The following is a 27,323-nucleotide window of genomic DNA, read 5'->3' on the forward strand; positions in this document are numbered from 1 at the left end:
GTATGGAACAGGTTCAGAGATATGTGGGAGGCTCGAAGATTTCTTAAATAACAGAACTCAGTATGCTGTCCTCAACGACGAGCGTGCATCAGAGACAAGGGTTTCGTTAGTGGCGCACCAGGGGAGTGTGATAGGACCGCTGTTATTTCCTATGTACATAAATAGACTGGCGAGTAGGGTGAACAGCAATGGAGGTTGTTTGCTGATGATATTGTAGTGTACGGGAAGGTGTTAAAGTTTGAAGGCTGTAGGGGAATACAAGATGACTTACAGAAAATTTCCCTTTGGCGTGATGAATGGCAATTGGCTTTAAATTTAGTAAAATATAAGTTAATGCGGATGACTAGGAGAAACAAATCCGTAATCCAGAATGAGATTTTCATTCTGCAGTGGAGTATGTGCTGATAAGAAACTTTCTGGCGGATTAAAACTGTGTGCCGGACCGAAACTCGAACTCGGGACTTTTGCCTTTCGCGGGCAAGTGCTCTACCACTGAGCTACCCAAGCACAACTCACGCCCCGTCCTCACAGCTTTACTTCTGCCAGTACCTCCTCTCCTACCTTCCAAACTTAACAGAAGCTCTCCTGCAAACCTTGCAGAACTAGCACTCCTGAAAGAAAGGATACTGCGGAGACATGGCTTAGCCACAGACTTTCTTTCAGGAGTGCTAGTTCTGCAAGGTTCGCAGGAGAGCTTCTGTTAAGTTTGGAAGGTAGGAGACGAGGTACTGGCAGAAGTAAAGCTGTGAGGACGGGGCGTGAGTTGTGCTTGGGTAGCTCAGTGGTAGAGCACTTGCCCGCGAAAGGCAAAAGTCCCGAGTTTGAGTTTCGGTCCGGCACACAGTTTTAATCTGCCACATCCGTAATGTTCGGATATAGCGTTAGTAGTGTCCTGCTTGACAGTCACGTCATTAAATTTTTTGTCGGGACTTTGCAATGCGATATGAAATGGAACAGGCATGTGAGGATTGTGGCAGGGAATGTGAGCGGTCGACTTCGGATTATTGTGAGAATTTTCGGAAAGTGTGGATCATCTGTAAAGGAGATCGCATATAGGACGCTGGTTCGACCCACTCTTGAGTACGGCTCGAGTGTTTGGGACCCGTACCAGGTCGGATTAAAGGAAGACGTCGAAGCAATTCAAAAGCGGAGTGCTAAATTTGTTACAGGTAGGTTCGAACAACACGTAAGTGCTACGGAGATGCTTCGGGAACTCAAATGGAAATCCCTGGAGGGAAGGCGACGTTCCTTTCGAGGAACTGGCATTTGGAGCCGACTGCAGAACGGTCCTACTGCTGAGAATGTACATATCGCATACGACCACGAAGATAAGGCACAAGAAATTGGGGCTCATATGGTGGCATATATACAGTAGTTCTTCCACGGCTCTATTTCAGGAAACATTCCTCACACACAAAGAAAGAAAAGATGTTATGTGAACATGTGTCCGGAAACGCTTGTTTTCCATGTTAGAGCTCATTTTATTACTTCTCTTCAAATCACATTAATCATGGAATGGAAACACACAGCAACAGAACGTACCAGCGTGACTTCAAGCACTTTGTTACAGGAAATGTTCAAAATGTCCTCCGTTAGCGAGGATACGTGCATCCACCCTCCGTCGCATGGAATACCTGATGCGCAGATGGAGCCCTGGAGAATGGCATATTGTATCACAGCCGTCCACAATACGAGCACGAAGAGTCTCTACATTTGGTACCGGGGTTGCGTAGACAAGAGCTTTCAAATGCCCCCATAAATGAAAGTCAAGAGGGTTGAGGTCAGGAGAGCGTGGAGGCCATGGAATTGGTCCGCCTCTACCAATCCGTCGGTCACCGAATCTGTTGTTGAGAAGTGTACGAACCCTTCGACTGAAATGTGCGGGAATCCCATCGTGCATGAACCACATGTTGTGTCGTACTTGTAAAGGCACATGCTCTAGCAGCACAGGTAGAGTATCCCGTATGAAATCATGATAACGTGCTCCATTGAGCGTAGGTGGAAGAACATGTGGCCCAATCGAGACATCACCAACAATGCCTGCCCAAACGTTCACAGAAAATCTGTGTTGATGACGTGATTGCACAACTGCGTGCGGATTCTCGTCAGCCCACACATGTTGAGTGTGAAAATTTACAATTTGATCACGTTGGAATGAAGCCTCATCCGTAAAGAGAACATTTGCACTGAAATGAGGATTCACACATTGTTGGCTGAACCATTCGCATAAGTGTACCCGTGGAGGCCAATCAGCTGCTGATAGTGCCTGCACACGCTGTACATGGTACGGAAACAACTGGTTCTCCCGTAGCACTCTCCATACAGTGACGTGGTCAACGTTACCTTGAACAGCAGCAACTTCTCTGACTCTGACATTAGGGTTATCGTCAACGGCACGAAGAATTGCCTCGTCCATTGCAGGTGTCCTCGTCGTTCTAGGTCTTCCCCAGTCGCGAGCCATAGGCTGGAATGTTCCGTGCTCCCTAAGACGCCGATAAATTGCTTCGAACGTCTTCCTGTCGGGACACCTTCGTTCTGGAAATCTGTCTCGATACAAACGTACCGCGCCACGGCTATTGCCCCGTGCTAATACATACCTCAAATGGGCATCTGCCGACTCCGCATTTGTAAACATTGCACTGACTGCAAAACCACGTTCGTGATGAACACTAACCTGTTGATGCTACGTACTGATATGCTTGATGCTAGTACTGTAGAGCAATGAGTCGCATGTCAACACAAGCACCGAAGTCAACATTACCTTCCTTCAATTGGGCCAACTGGCGGTGAATCGAGGAAGTAGAGTACATACTGCCGAAACTAAAATGAGCTCTAACATGGAAATTAAGCCTTTCCGGACACATGTCCAAATAACATATTTTCTTTCTTTGTGTGTGAGGAATGTTTCCTGATAGTTTGGCCGTACCTTTTTGTATTATGGTTCAAATGGCTCTGAGCACTATGGGACTCAACATCTGTGGTCATCAGTCCCGTAGAACTTAGAACTACTTAAACCTAAGTAACCTAAGGACATCACAAACATCCATGCCCGAGTCAGGATTCGAACCTGCGACCGTAGCGGTCACGCGGTTCGAGACTGATGCGCCTAGAACCGCACGGCCACACCGGCCGGCCCGTTTTGTATTACCCTGTATATGCGAGTCCTAATACTGCGGATCACATTGATCGGTACTACGCGACGCCCGTGTTGCCTCTGACAGGGACACTGCTGGTAAGATCGGGCGGCAGCAGAGCGGGGCGACGGGCAGCGACCGTTAGGGCTGGCGGCGGCCTTACGGTGCATTGAACTGAGTGAACTGCCAGCCTCATCAGCTGGGAGCGACCACCATCTCCTCGTAGCGGTCGTCGCGCTGCCGCTGCCCGACCGATCGGCTGCGTCACGTGACCCGCGGTCCACCACCCACAATCAACCTGCCTCGGTACACCCGCACATGTGTGCAGCGGCCCCCGGCTCGAATCCCGATGGGGGTACATGATTTCGTCACTGCTGCTTGGCCCGCAATGGCAGCAGATATGTTAGGGTCTTGCTCACGATCACCACACATACGCATCTGCACTCCAGAAGCCAGCCACCTGGCGGTGTGTCGCGGAGGGTATTTATGGTACCACTATCAGATCCTCCCTTCCCTGTTCTAATCGCGAATGGCACGTAGGAAGAATGATTTTCGGTAAAATCTCGGGACGAGCTCTAATTTCTCGAATTTCCTCGTTGTAGTCATGTGAACGGAATGGACAGTGTCTTGAAAGGAGGGTATAAGATGAACATCAACAAAAGCAAAACGAGGATAATGGAATGTAGTCGAATTAAGTCGGGTGATGCTGAGGGAATTGGATTAGGAAATGAGACACTTAAAGTAGTAAACGAGTTTTGCTATTTGGGGAGCAAAATAACTGATGATGGTCGAAGAGGAGAGGATATAAAATGTAGACTGGCAATGGCAAGGAAAGCGTTTCTGAAGAAGAGAAATTTGTTAACATCGAGTACAGATTTAAGTGTCAGGAAGTCGTTTTTGAAAGTGTTTGTATGGAAGTGAAATGTGGACGATAAATAGTTTAGACATGAAGAGAATAGAAGCTTTCGAAATGTGGTGCTACAGAAGAATGCTGAAGATTAGATGGGACTTAACACTGAGGTCATCAGTCCCCTAGAGCTTAGAACTACTCAAACCTAACTAACCTAAGGACATCACACACATCCATGCCCGAGGCAGGATTCGAACTTGCGACCGTAGCGGTCGCGTGGTCCCAGACTGAAGCGCCTAGAACCACTCGGCCACTCTGGCCGGCCTGCATGATGACTCCTAGATATTTTATAGTAGTCACTCTTTCCCGCAATTTCTCAGCAATAGTGTAACTCTACAGTAGTGTACTCCTCCAATGAAGGCGCAATATGTACATTTATTGGCAATCCGACTCAACTGACAGTTGCTACTCCAGTCATCACTCGTCTGGAGGTCTTCCTGCAATTCACTACTGCTGCCGTTGCTGCTCTGTTACAGACAACCGCATCAACTGCGGACGGTCTTAAAGAGCATCCGACGCTTTCTATCATTCATATACATTGCAAATAATAACTGTCCTATCATACTTCCTTCAAGAACTCCGGAAATTACCTTTACATCTGTCGTTTTTGTTGCGTTAGGAGCGACGTGTTGAGTTCTGTCTGTAAGGAAGTCTTGGAACCCGTCACAAACCTGTACCCATACAGTCCGATAACTGTCTGAATTAAATATCCGAACGTCCTGGAAGTATACATCTGCAGGTGAACCTAGTGCGACTAGCAAACCACCGTACGGTTTGTGGCGGCAGGTACGTAGTGTAGCAGGATAATCTCTCGCTATTTCATTGGCACTCGAGGAGTAGCAGAAATGAGAACGGCGAGAAACTAAATACCAGAAGTGGTTATCACGAAGTAGAAGAAGTAAAGGGATTCCGCTACCTACGCAGCAAACTAACCAATGTCGGACGGAGCAAGATGAGATGAAATGCAGACGAGCACTAGAAGAAAGGGCATTCCAGACCAAGAGAAGTCTGGTAGTACCAAACATAGGCCTTAAACTTTGGAAGTTTGGAGCACAGCAGTTGATGGAAGAGAAACATGGACTGTGGGAAACCCGGAACAGAAGATAATCGAAGCTTTTGAGATGTGGTGCTACGCACGAATGATGAAAGTTAAAACGCTGGCCGAAGTGGCCGTGCGGTTAAAGGCGCTGCAGTCTGGAACCGCAAGACCGCTACGGTCGCAGGTTCGAATCCTGCCTCGGGCATGGATGTTTGTGATGTCCTTAGGTTAGTTAGGTTTAACTAGTTCTAAGTTCTAGGGGACTAATGACCTCAGCAGTTGAGTCCCATAGTGCTCAGAGCCATTTGAACCATGAAAGTTAAATGGACTGATTATGTAAAGAATGAGGAAGTTCTATAGGCGAGGAAAGCGATGTATGGAAAACACTGACAAGAAGAAGGGAGATGATGATAGGACATCTGTTAAGTTAGTAGGGAATGGCTTCCACGGTACTACAGGGAGCTGTAGAGGGTAAAAACCATAGAGGAAGACAGAGATTGGAGTACATTCAGCAAATAGTTGAGCTCTTTGAGATGAAAAGGTTGGTGCAGGAGAGGATTTCCGTGACGGGCCGCATCGAATCAGCCAGAAGACTGATCACTCAAGGAACTCGAGAAGAAATACTCTCAATATACCACTGCATAGCCTCAAATTTCTCCTTTATTACCATCCTGGTCATTATGTGAGATGTATGTTGGTGGAAGTAATGCGTTTTTGACTCATTTTTTTAGAGTAGCCTTCTGTAAGTTTGTAAGACCTTCCACGACACACGATGCCCCTCTTTTGTCGCGTCCCCTCGTGCAAAGTTTCTTGAGAATTTCTAATGTCACTCTCAGATAGGTACCAAATGATTTCTTTTTAGCTCTATGGCCCGTCCAATGATATTTGTGAAGTATAGCTTGGATCACAACGGCGGTTCAAACGTCCGACCACCTATCCTGATATAGGTTTTCCGTTCCCTAAACCGCTAAAGGCGAAATCCGGGATGGTTAATTTGAAAACGAGCGTCAATTTCTTTCCCCATCCTTCCCCAATCCACGCCTGCTCTCTGCGCTCGCGTCTCCGTGTCTTAAGACTCGCCACCAGTTGCTGTTGAATATGTGAATGATAGTGAACAAATAGTCATAAAGACAATATTGAAAGTTACCTGCAAAAGCCAAGGGCCCGGATTCAAGTTCCGATCAAACAAACAGTTTTAAGTTGCTAGAATGGTTTGTACGTAAGCAGGCGAATAGTAGTGGACCGATGTGCTGTAGTAAAGGTTATTATACAACGCGACATATCATAAAACATCTTCATTCCCCCCATAGCGTGCATTACCTTTACATATGTCGACTTTGTTCCGCTGAGAGCGAACTTTTGCCCGCAGAATATTTAGAGTTGGTTTCTGTGTTTGTGTAGCCAAGGTGATGCTATTTAGCCATTTTGGTGTTTATTGCAGGTAATATGAATTTAATACGACATGCATTCGATAGCAAGCGAGTATATAAATTCTCAATCTGCAAAGGACTTGGAAGACCAGTGTAACGAAATGGGATAGTGTCTTGAAAAGGGGCTGTAAGATGAACACCATAAAAACTAAAACAAGTGTAACGGAGCGCAGTCGAATTAAATTGCGTGATGGTGTGAGAATTATATTAGGAAATGATACACTGGATACGGTAGACAAATTTTGCTGGTTGGGGAACAAAATAACTGACGAAAGCAGTAGTAAATGAATATGAAATGCAGACTTGCAGTAAAAAAGAAAGTTCTATAAAAGAGTGATGTATTGGCATCGAAAATAAATGTAAGTATTAATATGGCTGTTATGAAAGTATTTGTGTGCATTGCACCCTTGAACGGAAGCGAAACGTGGACGATAAAGAGTACAGAGAATAAGATAAAAGTAGTGTTACAGAAGAATGCTGAAAATCAAATGGTTGAATCAGATAACAAATGAAGAGGTGTCTAATTAAGGAGAAAAGAGTTTAATGAAACAACTTGACTAAAAGAAGTAGGTTGATGGTGAAACGTCCCCTTAGAAAAATTAATGAATTACTGTGCTGATAAACCTCTCACATTATTTGATTTTCAAACAGCTGAGCAGAACCGAACGTACTCAGACATTTCGCTCTTTACCTATTCTGATCAACGCTAAACTGACAGCCAATATTTTTAGCGCAACGCAGTCTGAGTTTCAATAACCCCTACAAGAGAATGGCCCTGACTAACATTAACCTATACGTTTCACAAATCACTTACATCACAAAAATCTTCTTTACTCGAACTACTGCAATACAGCGAGCGCCACTACTGCCAGCTAAATAAAAGATTCTAACTACTGAAGTCACTAACTATTGATAGGCATAGTTAGCAAACGAAAGATTTTGATAGAGAACAAACAATGTATTTACCTTAATAGTGTTCAAAAGTCATTATATATATATATATATATATATATATATCAGTCCATGATATGCAATATTACAAATCTACTCTTTCTGATGGACACACGTCCAGATCGTCCGCTTTCAAAATTCCGCCATCTTTCTCCCCACATCCATCACTGCTGGCAGCTCACCTCCAACTGCGCAACTCAACGCGCTGTTAACAGCCAACTGCCCAACACTACAATAGCATATACTCCAACAATGCAAACCAACCACAGCCTTCACACAGCACAGTTAGTGATTTTCATATAGAGCGCTACGTGGCGTTAGCAACATAAAAACCTAAACAGCCTACTTACGTTAGGACAGATCCTGAGGCATCAAATAAGATCCAATATTCTTATGGAGGGAAGTGCCGGGAAAGGGGGGAGGGGGAAGCAAGGCAGGATTAGACCACGGTTTGATTACGGCAAGAAGGCTGAAGTGGATGTAGATTGTAGTCTTTGTGCAGAGATAAAGAGGCTTGAGTGGAATAGGCTACGGCGGAGATCTTCATCAAACCATTATTTTGACTGAAGAGGAGCAGAAGCAAGTGTTCTCATCATCTGGAACACACTTCAGCGTTGGCAGTTGCCAGCAAAGAACAGCTGCAGCGTCTGATGTGGAACAGAGACAGAGAGATAACTGGCGTCGAGGTCAAGTATTCCATCTTTCTCCCCGTAGAAGGCATCGCGCACCCACCTCCTTACTTGCACACCACTCTAGGAAGGTTCTAACCAGCGCACTGTCCGCTGCGTAGCGGAAGATCCATTCTAGAGCACTGAGGATGATCAGCACTTTGAAAGTCTGTGACTCGTACATTCCGCGAGTTCGGTCCGCACAAAAAAGGTCGCCAGCATCCCTGCACCTGCTCGTTTGGCCGCGCGAGGAGTCATTTCCAGTGGCGGAGGGTATAATCAGAGAGGAGAAAGCCGGGGCGCACCCGCGCACCGTAGCGGAGGTTCGCAGAAGCGGCTGCGTTCGCGGAATTCCTCCGGCCGCTGTGACCTCGCGCCGGCCCTGAACCCCGGCCGCGGAGCGTGGGCACTGCCCGGCCCGTATTACACCGGGTTCAGGGCACTTCGAGGTTAACCGGTCTCGGCCCGGTCCCTCTCCACTAACTTGGGCCGCGAGCGCCGTTTGTCTCTTCGCCAAACGGGCGGATGTGACTCAGCAGTGGCGCACGAGGGGGCATCCACTGCTTGTCCAGTGTCCGCAGATGCGCCGTTCGGATTACGAAGCTCGCCCGTCGCCGCTCAGCGCTTGGAGCCACATTTAATGCAGAAAAGATGATAGTGCCACATAACAGAACATGCCGTTCATTCCCTGGCCGTTGTCGAGGGTGGGGTCACCGCTGATAGCCCTCTTTCTAAACCAGTTTTACCTCGCCCGGAATGCCCGCTATTTCTTCCAGAATGGTGTCACTTTTCCTTTCTGTCGCCTACTTCTTTTATTTTTTTTTTACTCTTTTCTTTCGTCGCTTGGACGACAGCGAATTACTTACGACACGAAAATGGTATTTACAGTTACTGTGCACGTCATCGAGGTGAGATTAATTAACCCTTTCACTGCGATTTGTTTTTGGTTCAAAATGGTTCAAATGGCTCTGAGCTCTATGAGACTCAACTTTTGAGGTCATCAGTCCCCTAGAACTTAGAACTACTTAAACCTAACTAACCTAAGGACATCACACCCATCCATGCCCGAGGCAGGATTCGAACCTGCGACCGTAGCGGTCTCGCGGTTCCAGACTGTAGCGCCCAGAACCGCACGGCCACTCCGGCCGGCGATTTCTTTTTGGAGTAAAAGACATCGATGAACAGTTATTTTAATTAATGTTGTAGTCAGAAGTAACAATATGAAGAAACCTATTTCCCACTGTTTCATTTTCCAGTTACGGAGGGGTAGCATATACAGACAAAAAAAAGTGTTTAATAAGCTTGGCCTCTAAAACACACACCTTCAGAGCTCGAGCATTTGTTCATCTTCGATAGTGTGAAACACATCTCTTCTACTGAAAAATTGCTCCTATCTCTTAAGCTCTGCACTTTAGAGCCGATCTTTGCTAAACATTTTTTTCTTGTTTTGGTGTAAGCTTGTCGATGTTTCTTGGAGCACCCTGTATAGTGTTATCCTAAGTAGCTCAGGGGCTTCAAAAGACTGCGTAGAAACACGGCACACAGGAAACAGAGAGACGTCAATGGGAAGAGCTTCTCTCCAAGTTCTTAACTCACACTGCAGCTGCTCAGTATGAGCCTGCTTTGAGACACGGCAAACGTCAGTATGTGCGTGCAGACCACTGACACGAATTGTCCGAGCTGGCGCCAAGCAGCCCGCGTTGCAAACCTGTCCATTCGGTTGCTTATCTGCAGGCGCGGACTAATTCGATGCGACAGAACAGATCAGAGGGTTAACAACGAAACTTGAAGACAGCGCAACGTCAGGCGCAAGCTGTAATTATAAGAATTCTGCAAACCGTTACTGGATTTTCCTTTCCCAGGCGGTTCAAAAATGGTTCAAATGGCTCTGAGCACTATGGGACTTAACATCTGTGGTCATCAGTCCCCTAGAACGTAGAACTACTTAAACCTAACTAACCTAAGGACATCACACACATCCATGCCCGAGGCAGGATTCGAACCTGCGGCCAGAGCGGTCACGCGGTTCCAGACTGAAGCACCTAGAACCGCACGGCCACACCGGCCGGCTTTCCCAGTGGGGCGGGGGGGGGGGGGCACTGATAACATAACAACAACATGCAGAATTTCCCACTGGTTCTCGTGGGACGCGTGCATCCCAATGGTGATGAAAGGGTTAATGGGAACCAGGTTACGCCCTACTGCTTTCTAAAATTATGAAGTCCACATACCATTTAACAATTTATGTGTATTCATAATATTCCGTCTGCGAAGACTATGAAACTCCGGTCCCTCTTAACGTTACTAAATTTAAACGAAATTGCAATTAATCGATTACACGGCATTCTACCTTTAGCTTTATCTCTATAAAAGGGCCTTATAACTCAGTACACACAACGCGCCTTCAGAAACCAAGGTGTTCAAATCCTAACGCACGAATGCCCAGCGCGACTATGACTTTTCGTGCCAACGCGCTATCGCACATTAACTGCAATTTTGGTCGCCACTAACATTATTACAACAGCACCAAAGACAGGCCCAGTTTTAAACCTTATTCAGTCGCAATTATTCTAAACTACGCTTTAATGAAACCGTATAACGGCGATTCTTGCGTTACTGGAACCTCACAACCTCCCTTTCTACCTCTTTTCCTGCCACGAGATGTTCAAATGGTTCAAATGGCTCTGAGCACTATGGGACTTAACTTCTAAGGTCATCAGTCCCCTAGAACTTAGAACTACTTAAACCTAACTAACCTAAGGACATCACACACGTCCATGCCCGAGGCAGGATTCGAGCCCGCGACCGTAGCGGTCGCGCGGTTCCAGACTGTAGCGCCTAGAACCGCTCGGCCACCACGGCCGGCCCACGAGGTGTCTTCGTCCTTGCCTCCACCATCAGTGCTCACTGCTACCGTACGAAGTGACACCGTCCCAAGTCACTAGACACTTGTTCATTAGGAATGTGGTGTCGCCGCAATAACCTTTCTGTCTAGAGTACGTTTGGCGCATTATGGGCGGGGACAGCTCTCATTGGATTGATTACATTACACCATCAACAATAGACGCGATAAGTCTAGAATCCTCGTCGCGACTGTAGTATCCTTTACTGTAGGAAACAAGGGAGAGGATGTTATTATAGGTGACCGGTATCCTCTTTCTACAACACAAATTCATACGTGGATTAACACGTTTCTTTACTTACATGAACTGTAAGTTTTACTTAATTAGAATAAAGTCCATGTTCTGTGGTACAAGCTCATCAGTAATAATCCTCCAACAGATAATATCGGTAATCTGGCTAATTTCATAATTCTAGTCGCTATGCACGATCATAGCCGGGGATGTGAACTGACAGACGGCAACTGGAATACGAGTGAGTCACTGAGACCCTCCGGTCAAGGATGGTGGCCCAAACACTTGCGGTCGAGAGGACGTTGGCGGCCTGTTGCTTGCGGGTCTGTCTCTGGCCTCTCTCGTAATATGCGCGCTTGATCCAGCGCCCGCTATCGATCTTCACGCTACATCTTGCCGATCGGTGTGCTGGCGACAGTTTAACGAACTTCCAGCATGCTGGAGTAGCTTGGGTCAGCAACTTTTGTTAATCAATTGAACGAAAAACCAGTCTAAGTTGCAGATACTCAATTTTTCATTCGATGACTAGTTCCGAGCCGAGACTCATTTTCAGGTCAACATAACACAGTCGAAAATGGCATTTCCGAAGATGTCAAAAAATGTGTAGCTACCGTAGATTTTTTTATATGTTCTGAAATGCCGTTTTCGACTTTTTAGGAACTGTAAATGTACATTACACATTTTTGTCATCTTCGGAAATGACATTTTCGACTTTGTGATGTTGATTTGAAAATGGTCTCAGCCAGAAACTAGTCGTCGAATGAAAAATAAAACATTTGCAACTTGGACTGGTTTTTCGTTCTGTTGAGTTCGTTCACTGTTATAACAGACGACCTAGAAGATGAATTCATTAATAACGACCAACCAACCGACCTGACGTTTCACCCATTGCGCTCCTTCTCTGCGATCGCGGAAGTGTAGGGCTAACAGGGCAGTGGACGGCAGAGGCAGCGCGCTTTGTTCGACAGTCTGGGTCCACCTGCCGCTGGCGCACCTCAGGCTGCGACATCACACACGCCGACGGCTCGTTCCGCTTGGGGAAGGTCCGTCCGCGGACACAATAGCAAACGAGCCAGGCCCGCGACGCGCAGGCTGGAGCACAAAACGCCGCCAGCCAATTTCCGGCAGGCTATGTGGGCGGCGCCGGCCACGCCGCTCTTCAGGGCCCTTCCATCAACGTCAGCAGCGCCACGCCAGCACTCCCTGTGTGGGAGGTCCGCCGACGCCCTCGTACCTTGTTGCCACTTCGTAGCCCGGTGTCTGTCAGAGGGCTTTTTCTACCCACTGCTGGGTGCGGCCAAACTGCCACTCTTCAGACACAGTATTATAAAATTTTATAATCAAATATATAAAAATTAATATTTCTTTGTTCGTCTTCTATGCGTTCCTATATCATTCATCCGATCAGGATGAAATTTTGTGAGTTATTGACCGCACGTCCGTGAAGATTTCTGTGGGCATAAGAACCGCCTACCACCAGAGGGATGGCGCTAAAAAGGGAGTGACGTAGAACAGGGGTCTCCAAACTACGGCCCGCGGGCCGAAACTGGCCCGCGAGGGCTGGCAAACCGGCCCGCGTTAGCTGGCCGGACGTCCCCGGTATCCGGCCCGCCAAATATTTGAGGTGGTACCTATACTGCCAACAATTGAGTTTGGAGGCCTATCGCGACCAATACACCGCGACATTGTCGGAGCTCTATCTTCACAAAGCGGAAGGTCATGGTTAAATTTGTGGTTATCCAGAATAAACAGACAGACCATTCTCCGCGAGATAGCGAAAAAAAAAGAACGGTTAACAAACTAGTTTGGCGAAAACATTTTAAGAAAAAATTCTTTGTATTTTATTCTACTCACGAGTCTGGTGCAAGTCTTTCAAATGGACACCATTTCGGCGACTAGCCTTAGCAATCAGTCATTATGGAAGATGTTTCTTAAGCGAGGTTTCACTGTCTTTTGATTACGTTGCAAAATACACATAGTCAGTAAATCGAATAAAATATTATTATCTAAATATTATTATCTAAAGGCAATTTAAAGAAAATACAATACCTGGTGTACATAATGATGTTGGATATTTTAGTTGTAACTGATGTATAAAAATAACTGTAATTAATTTGTATCTTGAAAACTCACAGTGTTAGAATATTCACGTAAAGAAATTTAATATCCTAGTGATAACTAGTGACTTTTATGTAGCTGTATCTTTCCTTTCATAATTACCTCCAGTTGTGGATCAAGTTCACTGGTAGAGATAATCATCATCAACATCAAACGCTCATTACTTAATTTTGATCTGTAAATACTTTTTGCATGTTTCATTTTGGAGAAAGTTTTTCACACAAATAAGTGGTGCCGAAAACGGAAAAAAAGCCACAGGCAAATTTATGTAAATCTGGAAACTGTGTGGATGGAACACACTTCTAAAATTCCAGTAATGTTGACTTTGAATGTTCTTCTCTACAAAAGTCGCTACATTGCAAATCAATAATTTCAAACTGAAGTTCAGCGGGTAATGCTTCTATATCGACGTCAAAGGGATTTTGAAATATCTTGATATCGTTTGAATTTGCATCGATATCTGCAAAAATTGTGCTATTTAATACTAATAAAACTAAGGAGTAGTCTGCCTAAACAAAATGTAATGAATTATTTTTTAAGTTACTTTAATTACTAAATTAAATACTCACAATTACACTGTAGTTCCACTAAAAAATACAGTGAAAAAATACTCAAGTCGTGCTATACGTATTTCGATTTTCAGATTTTCCTTGTCTCTTCGAATTCAAACTTTGAATTGTCCCACACTTCGTCGTCTCACCTACTAGTACAGCGCATAAAACACTAAAAAACTCGAGAAACACTCGCAACATAGACACAATTACGCAGCAGAACTATCAAATATATGCTCTGGCTCTGCTACTCGCTACAAAACTACATAACTAAACTTATTGGTTCAAATGGCTCTGAGCACTATGGGACTTAACTTCTGAGGTCATCAGTCCCCTAGAACTTAGAACTACTTAAACCCAACTAACCTAAGGACGTCACACACATCCATGCCCGAGGCAGGATTCGAACCTGCGACCGTCGCGGTCGCGCGGTTCCAGACTGTAGCGCCTAGAACCGCTCGGCCACTCCGGCCGGCACTAAACTTATTGTTGCGCCCCTTGAAATAACAATGCGTTGACATACTCTACCTCTGTTACGTCTTGCAGCAATAGTGTTGCTAACAATGATTTTGAGATTTCGTTAACTTTGCAGGACGCTTTCGTGAAGAATGTGCAGTGACATACTTCTTTGTCGGTGAAATTCGCCAGAATAAAATACGCCAGAATTTCGGTCAGGTACGTCCACCAATCAAAATTATGCAATTAAATAAAAATCCTATTTCGTTTCAGTGCTAACTATTCCCACAACCTTAGATTTTTGTGATTTCATCTTTCCTTGAGCCTTACATTACGGTGATCATGGAGTGCTAGGGTGGTTTAATCCCACTAGCTAGATCTTGGCCCTTATGACTTCGTGGAGGAGTCAATGCGGCCCGCGGACTAAAAAGTTTGGAGACCTCTGACGTAGAAGATTAACTCAGGAACGTCTGGAGCAATTTCAACCAAATTTCGTATATATATATGACTCAATATTCGCATAAAAATGCTGTGGGCGGAATACGGCCCAACTACCGCTAGGGGTGGATGTGCCAGTGAGGAGGGCTAAAGTGCATAAGCGTTCGAAAAGACCTTTTGGTATTTGCTTTCTGTAATTAGTTAACTTTTAATACTTTAGAAGTATGAAGCGCAATTTGTCTCTTGTTCGCCTTGTTCAGTGTATAAACCACATCGCGAGAATGAGCATTGCTGCGAGCCAATAATTTCGGCCGCATGTTTCGGACCAAATACCGCAGGCATTACATTTAGCGTACACTCCTGGGTCGCGTGGTGTGAAACAGCGGAGAACCAGACAGTTGTGAGCGACTGTCCTTTTTCTCGAAACGACGATCACTTACTGGCTCATTTAAAAGTGTCCTCAAAATTCAGATGAAACTGCAGGGCGAAATTCACTAGAGACAAGGATGAAGTGTGTGTCAAACAACTGTGTAACATAATTATAATCTAATGTGTGAGTGTGTGTGTGTGTGTGTGTGTGTGTGCGTGCACGCGCGCGCGCTTGATTCAGTTTTATGCAACCCCACATGACACAATAATGTTGTGCCAGTTCACTCTGGAGATGCGAAGCGCACTGCCAAAATATCACACAATAACTGGTAAAGTATATCAAGACATCTTAGCCCTGTTGTACGGATTTTGTTCATCAAACTACTTTAGCACAGTACACGACGCGCCATATGTTATGCAAAAGCTGGGGTACACACTGAAGCGCCAAAGAAACTGGTATAACCATGCGTATTCAAGTACAGAGATATGTTAAGAGGCAGAATAAGGCGCTGCGTATATACGACAACAAGTGTTTGGCGCAGTCGTTACATCGGTTACTGCTGCTACAATAACATGTTATCAAGATTTAAGTGAGTTTGAACTTGGTATTATAGTCGGCGCACAAGCGCTGCGACACAGCATGTCCGAGGTGGTGAAGAAATGGGACTTTTCTCGTACGACAATTTCACGAGTGTACCGTGAGTATCAGGTATCCGGTAAAACATCAAATCTCCGACATCGCTGCGACGGGGAAAAGATCCTGCAAGAAAAGGACCAACGACGACTGAAGAGAATCGTTCAACTTGACAGAAATGCAACCCTTCCGCAAATTGCTGCAGATTTCAATGCAGGGCCATCAACAAGTGTCAGCGTGCGAACCATTCAACGAAACTTCATCGATATAGGCTTTAGGAGACGAAGAGCCACTCGTGTACCCTTGATGACTGCACGACACGAAGCTTTACGCCTCGCCTGGGCCCGTCAACACCGACATTGGACTGTTGACGATTGGAAATATGTTGCCTGGTCGGACGAGTCTCGTTTCAAATTGTATCGAGCGGATGGGCGTGTACGGGTTTGGAGACAACCTCATGTCGACGGACCCTGGAATGTCAGCAAGGGACTGTTCAAGCTGGTGGAGGGTCTGTAATGGTGTGCGGCGTGTGCATTTGGAGTGATATGGGACCCCTGATACGTCTAGATTCGACTCTGACAGGTGACACGTACATAAGGACGCTGTCTGATCACCTGCGTCCATTGATGTCCATTGTGCATTCCGACGGACTTGGGCAATTCCAGCAGGACCCCACACATCCAGTATTACTACAGATTGGCTCCAGGAACACTTTTCCGAATTTAAACACTTTCGCTGGCCGCCAAACTCCCCAGACATGAATATTATTGAACATATCTGGAATGCCTTGCAACGTGCTGCGCAGAAGAGATCTCCACCCCATCATACTCTTCCGGATTTACGGACAGCCCTGCAGGATTCATGGTCTCAATTGCCTCCAGCACTACATCAGACATTAGGTCATATTAAGCAGGTGTACCACTTTCTTTGGCTTTTCTGTTTATAACAGGGAGTTGTTACTGTACTTCCACGCTTCCCATTTTGTTATCTTCCATTGACTTGGTAGTTTCCGATAGTGAAGCTCACTGTATAAGGGAACGTTTACAAAAGATTAAGTGCTATAGCCGGTAGAAACTTACCGTTGTATCCGATGTTGAATCATAGTGTATAAGGCAACGTTTCTGAACCATTTAAAAAAGATTAAGTACTATAAACGGAATAAACTTAGAGACATCCAAAACCTGTATAAGTGAACCGCTAATTTTACGAAGAAAGAGTGGAGACACTTGGATAAGTATGGCAGAATTAAGGTACAGCATAGTCCAAAAATACCGTGTAACTCATGGACAATCCTCACTTGTAAGTATTACAGATGATTCCGTTTGCTAGCAGTCACCCAAAGCTCTGAGAGGGAATCTATATCGATTACTCGACTGTCGCCTGTCTGGATGTCGTTCCTGATACACGGGCTGCACAAAACGACAGCGGTATGGGCAGCTGATTGATTGGTTGGTTTGAGATTTAAGGGACTAAGCTACAAGGTTATCAGCCCCTTACGGGCAGCTGAATCACCCTGTTTAACAAGTTTTGAAGGTAAAATAGGTGACGATGGTTTCGATAAGATGATGAAGATGTCATTCACTTTATTATGTTCTTGATATGATCGGATCGAGCTCCTTGTAACTGTCGACAAGGTTCGGTATGAATAAAGTACGGAGGAGGATTTTAAATGGACAAGGAAGTGACATGTTTTGGTGGGAAGGCACTGGTAAGGTGGAAAAAGAGAAGAGAGGGATTGTGGATGGGCTAGTGTGTGCTGGAACCATCATTTGGCGTGGTAAGAAAGGTTCTGGTAGTAAGGATAGATTTCAGAGATCAAATCATGGTCTGGGAGGGGAAGGCGATTGAAATTACGTAGGGAAAGGACACATTAGACGAAGGGAACGCGTGATGTATTGACACACGCTCAACAGTTTGGTTCTGAAAGCCGTGGGAGCCTATAGGGTGCTGGGATTGAAGCTTACGGGTGAAGACGGAAAGGTGAAGGTGTTCCAGGCGCTTGAGGGGTTGTGGGAACTTCATGAGCTGGTACAAGGTACGAGTGGCAAAAGGTAGTTGTATATAGGCGGCGATGCGAAATGTATGTCGTTGCAGGTTTCGGAGGGCGGCTGGTTAATAACTTTAGAAGTTTTAATCTATAGTGGGCTTTCTTTTGAGTGGTTTGTAGGTGAAGGTTACGGGTTACCTTTTGATCGATTGTTAGTCCAAGAATTTTCTTGTGTAGGCTGCTTTTATTTTGAAATGATCATTTTATTTCATGATTTAAGTATTAGCTAACTTTGTCCCTTCAGCCATTTTCAAGTTACGTTTGTTACTGGCATCACAGTAAAAAAAAAAAAAAAAAAAAAAAAAAAAAAAAAAAAAAAAAAAAAGTGGACATGCATCTTATACTCCACACATCTAATGGAGTCCTTAATAACGTTTTCTTACGGCCATGGAAGTTATGGGTACAACTATCTAAGAGGTGATGTGTGTACGCAAAAAGAGAAAAATTCGGAAAAAAACGAATTGCGTTGTTCAGACGGGTCCACTTCTGTGACGTAAAGTTTCAGGCTGTTACGCGAATTCGCAGTATCTTGCTCGTGCATCAGCTTCGGCAGTTTTGAGGCACCGTGCTAGCTAGGCGACTGAAGTGACTAGAGACCTCCAGCGTGCCCTCGCTAGCCGCGTCAGAGATTTAAAGCGCCCCCTCCCCTCCCACACCTCTAGGCGGTGCGGAAGCACTTTGCGTGTGGCGACCCGCCACTCGGCGCCAGCCAGAGGCGGTTTGTTTACAGCTCGCAGTGCCCCCCAGCGCGGACCGCCGGCGCACGTGTTGCTGCCCACGTGGGCCGCATCAGTGCTGCCTCTGCACCACTTCCGACCTCCCACGCAGCCGCCGCCCTCCCCCTCTTTGTAGTTCACCGGCTCTGTGGGCGGTAGCTCGAAGGGTTAAAGGTTGACGCCCTAGCTACCCAGGTACGCCCCTAGCGTTTTCATATCAGGTGTCACAACCGCAAATTTATTTAAAGAGATTTCTACTTTCAACCTTGGCTTTTCTACAGTCATTGTCATTTATACCACGCGATCAGCTGATTTCGGCGATGTTCCATTTACAAGTGCTACTCCTGTGGCTGCAATTTCACAGCGTGACACTGAGTGAGTGTATAGATCTTTGCGTCTGCCGTTGAATTCTTTCACTAACATTGCGACGAGTGTCCCACGATAGGTATCACAGAAGCGATGGGAGTTTGATACGTGTTATTGCTACATATCAATGCTCCGCTGGTAAAGGGAAGCGTGCTTATGATTTGCAGAATTTCTATAACTACAGGCTACACCTGTACGTGGATTTAAATCTTCCTGTTTCTTCTTCTGCATCGCTTAAGGCCACTTTTGATTCCATTCTTAGCGCCTTACGTACCTGCTAAGGAGAATACCCGTTGGCTTCAAAAACTCTCTTTTAAGTGTAGTTCGTCCTGCAGACTGTTCTCGTCAGCACAACGATGTGTGGGCTGTGAACGGAAGTTCTGAGAAGGATGATGGCAGCTCTTTGCGCGTAAATATAAATCTGTTTGCATCGGTTTCCTATATGCAGTGTGTCGCACGGTGCCATCATCTTTGCACCGAACCAAAACATCAAAAAATGAAAGCCACCCCTCCTTTTCAACTTCGATTGTAAACTGGATTTGTGCATGGATCGAATTAGGATGGTTTAAAAAATTTTGTAATGTATCTTCAACGATACGTACGGCGCTACGTATGAAACCAAATGTGGTCATAGGCAATGAAGAAGAAGAATCGGAAAGATTTAAATCCATAGCTTTCCTGTCAAATGTGTGAAACCTATCGGAAAAAGTAGGACGCATCCTCAGCAAGCATAAAGTAAACGTGATTTTTTTTTGTCTTCTAATGAAGGCAGCAGCACTCTTGGGTACCGTTAAAGATGATTTGATGCTCCGGAAGGCTGGGATTTACAAGCTCTGCTATCAATGTGGCTGCTCATACATTGGGTTCGTACCGTCCATGAAAGATGTACGAACACCGCAGGTACATCCGCCTCTTACAGCAAAATAGATCAGCTATAGCAGAACACTACTGATAATGGTCAATCTATGTTGTACGAAGCCGTCGAAATTTTTTGGGGCGCGGTTGCGAAAGAGGTAATTGAAATTCGCTTGGCGGCGAATTTAAGTAATAGACATAGCGGCTTCAGCTTGTAAAAGTCGTGGAATCCGGCGCTTTCTGTAATAAACTGACAAAGACGTCGCGATAATGCAGCTCACAGTGATACACAGCTGTCCCAGCGTGGATCGACTGCGCCGCCACAGATATAACCCGTGCACATTGTACTGTGCTTGCCGGTTGTGTCTGTGGCCACACGGACAGTGGAGCGCTCCTCGAAGTTAGAACGACGGAGCCAATGCTTGAGCATCAGGCTTTCGGCTTACTTTGAAAATGGCTGAACGATATACAGGAGAAATATTAGAAGAACAAGAAGCCGCATTTATTTAATGGAGCAAGGAAAGTTTTTCTATAAAAGAGAAATTTGGTACCATCGAATGTAAATAAAAAAATTAGGCAGTCGTTTCTGAAAGCATTTGTTTTTCGTGACGTTAAACGGAAGTGAAACGTGCTCGACAAACAGCGCAGAAAAGAAAACGAGACAATAGAATCTTTTGAACTGACCGTTTACAGAGGAATGGTGGAGAGCAGACGGGTAGGTTCAGTAACTAATGAAGAGGTGCATAATCAAACTTGTGGGAAAAGAGCATTATGCCAAAACTTGTGTGAAAGAAGAAATAAGTTGATACATAAATTGTTGGGCACCAAGGAATAGTTTACTTGGTAACGGAGAGAATGTGGAGGTACAAATTATAGAGGAAAAGCGAGCCTTGACTACGGTAAGCAGGTCAAATGAACGAATGTCGCTGTGGTTATGCGGAGGTGCAGAGACTAGCACGGGATACAGCCTAGAGAGCAGTATCAAATCAGTCGCCAGACTGAAGGCCACAGCAGCATCAGCAACAACAACGAGACCTTGAAAGAGCAATGCGTGCGACACGTCCTCTGTCAACTCTTTGTTTCACAGCGCTACCTGGAAAATCAGTACCTACGCGACTGCGACGCGCACACGGTGGCGTTTATTACTACTTATACACATGACTCGTTAAAGAGTTCCTAGTTACGGGAACTTCCAGCCAGGCATTTAACGCATGGTGGTGGAACAGCAAGTAGCACTCGGAAATGCCTTACGGATGTACAGAGAAGAGTTTTGTTACAGGTGTCATCCTAACGGAAGGAAATTAATCGCCGATGGGTAGAAACTTGCATACATTGACTCTAGAAGTCGTGACTATGAACTGATATGTGCTCAGTTTATTCCTATAGGCTGTAAGTTATGTATGTCAATGAGAACTAAATATTCATTTTTGACCATTATTTCCTTAATTCAAAGTACTGATACAAAATCCTCTGCCAGCTGTATGATTGGCACAATAAAGATGGGGGAAGGCCCTGTGTATCACTCGCCAATTCACTACCTTCAACTGCTTGCTGTAGACCATACGATTACGACATAATAGTACGGCTGTGACTCGACAGTGTAGGCTGTAAAGTACGCCAAGTATAAGAAGTTGTGAGCAACATCATCGAGACGCATTACAGCATCTCGAGCGAATAATCTCAGAATACTGAGACACAGACGTAGATTTCGCTTGCAACAGAAATGTAAAGAAAAAACAGTTATGGAAGGACTTAAACAAGCCTATGCACAATTGTCCATAGCAAGTACCAGGAATGAGTTCTGGGTAACGGACATGAAAATAAGAAAGAGGCAGGAAGGATACAGAGAGTGGCACAGTGAATGCAGAACGAACGTTTTGTTTATGATGGTTCACCAGGTTTCTGCCATGGGCGGCGGTGAATGACGCGGTGTTTCTTGTACTATCCTGCGACCTTCTGCTGTGCAAGTCATCTTAATGTGAAGTGCTGAGGACAAGTATGCATGTCTTTTCTGCTTAACCCTCTCAGTATCAAGGGGGAGGGGGTACTTTGTGCCCACCTTTTGAAAAAATTATAATCTAGTCAGTTACATTATATTTTAAAATTTTGAAAAAGTATTTATTGTTTTTAATGAATTCTTCTATTAGGTTCCAAATACGTTTAAAATTTTTCAGCTAAACTGAGCCCAAAATGTTGAGTCTCAGTGGCAGAGTCACTTTCACCAATGGATGTCGTATTCGATATTTCAAGGTTCAGGGCTGTATTTACACATCAACATCTCTTCAAAAAGTAGTTGAGAGTAAAAGTGAACAACGACGAATGAAATATACATTTTTTAAACTTTTTTGTGGTGGTCGTGGAGTCGGTAGCACACACACTATTGAAAGTGCGTTGATATCGCTAATACTGTGCTAAAAGGTACTTTCAAGTTTTGGACCCTACTCACATATCAGTATCTCTTTCAACAACAATTAACGATATTTGCTTCTTTTTTTCGGATGGGCATCCCCCTTGGCAATGCGCGTTATGTAAAATGCCTTGGTATTGCATTAGTGTTAATATAATAGAAAAAAATATAAATTGGTGGTTATAACCGAGGGAAAAAAGTTCGTTAACTATGTAGTTAATCAGTTCTTACAAATCAAATTACTTAAGACCTCTCACCATCAATGTTAATAATCTCAGACAACTGTCAAAAGCAAAATTGTTCACAGGGAGATTGTCTGTTTTTCTTCGATTTAATGACACTCTAACGTCTTACAAAATATATTCGCATTTCCAGCGCACCTTCTCACGTGGTATCAGTTTCTTCAGAGTTTCACCGCCCTTTCCTTGAGACCGAAAAACGAAACGAAAAGAATTCACGTTCCCTAGTTATTTATCTGCTCCCTTACCATGGCCATTAATTTCCTGCAGAAATTCTGGAACTAGCGACTCCAAGAAAGAAAACAAATAACGATCGCACCGCCAGATTGTGTCTGAATTGTTGAACGATCCGACTGTGGACAGAATGGTCAATGTAGCTGTTAGTAACGCGATGTATGTGGGCAGATATACACACGCCACACCGGTAGCATGGTAGAGCCATTACTCCTTCTGATTTACATAAACGATCTGGGAGATAATCGTGCCACCACCGAGACCCTCTTTCGTTGTAGCAGAGAAAAAATCAAATGCAGCCAACGGTTGATAGTGTGCGAGGATACAAGAACATCTCAGCTTCCTGTCTAATGCTGACATGTGATATACAAAACTACTTGCAAATAAATCTGCGGGGCCGGCCTCTGTGGTCGAGCGGTTCTAGGCGCTTCAGTCCGGAACCGCGCTGCTGCTACGGTCGCAAGTTCGAATCCTGCATCGATATCTGTGATGTCCTTAGGTTAGTTAGGTTTAGGTAGTTCTTAGTCTACGGGACTGATGATCTCAGACGTTAAGTCCGATAGTGCTTAGAGCCATTTTGTGAAATCTCCGGGAAAACATGTCGCCTAACTTGCCTCGCACGCCGAAAGTTGTCGAGCAGAGTGACCTCAACCAAATCAACCAGCATATCAGAATACAAATCCTATATCTAGCTGAAGTTGCTGTTACGTGAACGAAGCCTGGCACTTGAATGTGATTTGCAGAGTATCCATGTAGATGTAGAAGCAGACTTGATGTTGTTTAATTGTAGATTAATAAATTCCATTCGTTCCCAAAGAAATATGAGTGTGGTGTTTTTGTGAGACCTTTTTCCTACTGGCTTTAAACTGTATTCTTGTTTTGTTTTTGAGATTATCGATGATACTGCCACGAGCAAAATGGAGGCGGTGCATGAACTGCTAGCAATGTGCGTTGTTCCAGGCCAGAAGTCGGATGTCGGAATCTTTATGAAAGCAATCTGGTAGCTATAGAACATTCATTATTGATTTTGTAGTAAGTTCCCTTTTTCCGAGTGAATCTTCGTAGCGACATGTCACGTAATTTGCTTTGCACACCACAAGTGAGGCCTTACTCGATGCCACGGAAGCCGCGAGAACGGGATAAAAGGGACGTGTGAAAAGTCTCACAGCTTCCGATACCGACCAACTAATGCCACGTGGAATCTGCGAACTACCAGACTTATCTTCCCTCGATTGCACCTCTCGCAGGTAGGATTCCGTTTCGGGGCCAGCTGTATTTCGTGAATGAGACTTTTTCCAGATTTCACAACGGATGGCGATGAGTAGATGACTGTGTGTCGTTCCAGAACTAATAAGAGGATCTTGCCGAATGGTGCTCATATAGGATTTGAAGATCAATGCCTAAACAACAACTTCATACATCAGTATGGCGCAAATCTCGATAAACTCTAAAAATCGTCTTTTAGGGCTAGAATATTTCCGATCGCTGTTAAGTACAAAATATTGTTGGCTTATCAACACATTCGCCGGTAGCTAAATACATAGCGGGAAAGGAATTTAATAGCGAAGTCACTGGTTCCCATCTCGCTTGTAAAATATCTTATTTTTTCATTTTTTTCTTAAATTCCACATTTTTTAACAAATAGCAATGTTAATTAACAAATACTGATTCATAATTTTAATACAAATAACACATTTTTGTATTTAATTACTGGTCATACGAAAATAGAATTAAAATTTCATACAGACATGCCAAACACTTTTTTGTTAAACTGAAAAAAATATATACATCAATAATACTGTTCAGCCTCTAGAAATAAAAAGAAAATATTTGATTTTCTATTCGGTATTTTGGATTCTTGTAGCAAATATGTTCAAATGTGTGTGAAATCTTATGGGACTTAACTGCTAAGGTCATCAGTCCCTAAGCTTACACACTACTTAACCTAAATTATCCTAACAAACACACACACCCATGGCCGAGGGAGGACTCGAACCTCCGCCGGGACCAGCTGCACAGCCCATGACTGCAGCGCCTAACACCGCTCGGCTAATCCCGCGCCGCTCTTGTAGCAAGTTTTATTTATTGTAATGCTAGCGTTTTCATACAAGTAGTATTTAACAAAAAGATGTTATTTTTATTAGAAAAATATGATTAAATATTTGGTAAGTAACATTTTCATTTTTAATAAATATTGAACGTAATTAAAAGTAAAAGAAATATATCCTACTAGCGACATTCGAACCAACTACTTTACGACTAAAATCCTATTAAGCTGTGCATTTGCCTACCGACGTGTGTATTCATGTGTCAGTAACGTTTCGTGCTTAACAGCGCTCGGAAATATTCTCATCTTCAAATGCGATTCTTTTTAGTTTTATTGAAAACTGCGTTGTTTCACTTTAGAAACTCGTTATCTGGGCACTAACCTTAAAATCTCATAAAGACGAAGAAAATAAACGAGGGTCAGTGCACACATTCAGATCTGCATCTACACTCCGGCAATCATATCACAGTGTGAGGCGGAGGGTACTTGATACACCACCGTCATTTTCCCCTTTTCCTATTCCAGTCGCGAACCATTGGCGTGAAGAACTATTGACAGTGCGTCTCCAAGTGAGATCGAATCCATCCAATTTTAGCTTCATGGCGTTTTCGCGAAATTAACATCTACATCTACATCCATACTCCGCAAGCCACCTGACGGTGTGTGGCGGAGGGTACCTTGAGTACCTCTATCGGTTCTCCCTTCTATTCCAGTCTCTTATTGTTCGTGGAAAGAAGGATTGTCGGTATGCCTCTGTGTGGGCTCTAATATCTCTGACTTTATCCTCATGGTCTCTTCGCGAGATATACGTAGGAGGGAGCAATATACTGCTTGACTCTTCGGTGAAGGTATGTTCTCGAAACTTCAACAAAAGCCCGTAACGAGCTACTGAGCGTCTCTCCTGCAGAGTCTTCCACTGGAGTTTATCTATCATCTCCGTAACGCTTTCGCGATTACTAAATGATCCTGTAACGAAGCGCGCTGCTCTCCGTTGGATCTTCTCTATATCTCTATATCTAGGACGAAGCAATACATTGGTTGACTATTCTAGGCACTTGCACTCTCGGAACATTAACAGTAAGACGAAACCGTGATGCAGAAAGCCTGTCTCGCAGCGATTTCACTGCATCTCTGTGACGCTTACTGAACGAACCTGTAACGAAACGAGCATAAGGTCCCTACGTAAGTCTTCCGACTTCTAACGAGTGCCCCATCGCTACTTGTTGCGTCCCTTCACCGTGCCCGCACTGTACGGTTAAACATTGCTGGCAACAGAGAAATCCAGCAATCGTCTGCCACTTATCTCGTTAGTCTACTGCGCGGCGTCTGCAGACGCTGCGCATATTAAGCAGTTGGCGGCAGCCTCCAGTAACGTTGCGTCCTCTCGTTCCAGCAGCAGCGGCGTGGACGTGGAGGCGTGCGGTAGTCTCCAGCTGTTGCAACTGGAGCTGGAACTGCGCTGCACCAGAGCCGGGGGCTGTTCCCGGGTGCCTCACCACACGCTCCATCACGGCACCAGCACAGGTACGACGCGTCACCATCCCTTCTTGCACCCTCGCACCCAGATCAACCACCGCACAGTACCAAACCTCCATTATTCTTCCCCTTCACGAGGTCTGAAACCGTATGCTACTGTCGTGTACATTATCTGATCAAAAGCATCCGGACACCCTTACACACTGTGGACTCGAACTACTACACTCCTGGAAATTGAAATAAGAACACCGTGAATTCATTGTCCCAGGAAGGGGAAACTTTATTGACACATTCCTGGGGTCAGATACATCACATGATCACACTGACAGAACCACAGGCACATAGACACAGGCAACAGAGCATGCACAATGTCGGCACTAGTACAGTGTATATCCACCTTTCGCAGCAATGCAGGCTGCTATTCTCCCATGGAGACGATCGTAGAGATGCTGGATGTAGTCCTGTGGAACGGCTTGCCATGCCATTTCCACCTGGCGCCTCAGTTGGACCAGCGTTCGTGCTGGACGTGCAGACCGCGTGAGACGACGCTTCATCCAGTCCCAAACATGCTCAATGGGGGACAGATCCGGAGATCTTGCTGGCCAGGGTAGTTGACTTACACCTTCTAGAGCACGTTGGGTGGCACGGGATACATGCGGACGTGCATTGTCCTGTTGGAACAGCAAGTTCCCTTGCCGGTCTAGGAATGGTAGAACGATGGGTTCGATGACGGTTTGGATGTACGGTGCACTATTCAGTGTCCCCTCGACGATCACCAGTGGTGTACGGCCAGTGTAGGAGATCGCTCCCCACACCATGATGCCGGGTGTTGGCCCTGTGTGCCTCGGTCGTATGCAGTCCTGATTGTGGCTCTCACCTGCACGGCGCCAAACACGCATACGACCATCATTAGCACCAAGGCAGAAGCGACTCTCATCGCTGAAGACGACACATCTCCATTCGTCCCTTCATTCACGCCTGTCGCGACACCACTGGAGGCGGGCTGCACGATGTTGGGGCGTGAGCGGAATACGGCCTAACGGTGTGCGGGACCGTAGCCCAGCTTCATGGAGACGATTGCGAATGGTCCTCGCCGATACCCCA

General features: G+C 45.2%; 1 protein-coding gene across 1 annotated transcript in view; it reads left to right on the forward strand.

Moving 5' to 3' along the window:
* The window catches only part of LOC124545932, a 270,734-nt gene that overhangs the window by 185,683 nt on the left and 57,728 nt on the right, over positions 1-27,323 (forward strand). The window contains exon 3 of the mRNA XM_047124892.1: positions 26,140-26,267. Coding sequence (XP_046980848.1) covers positions 26,140-26,267 — 128 coding nt within the window. The remainder of the gene's footprint in view (positions 1-26,139; positions 26,268-27,323) is intronic.

Source organism: Schistocerca americana, chromosome 8 (genome assembly GCF_021461395.2).
Source record: "Schistocerca americana isolate TAMUIC-IGC-003095 chromosome 8, iqSchAmer2.1, whole genome shotgun sequence".
Lineage (NCBI taxonomy): Eukaryota > Metazoa > Arthropoda > Insecta > Orthoptera > Acrididae > Schistocerca > Schistocerca americana.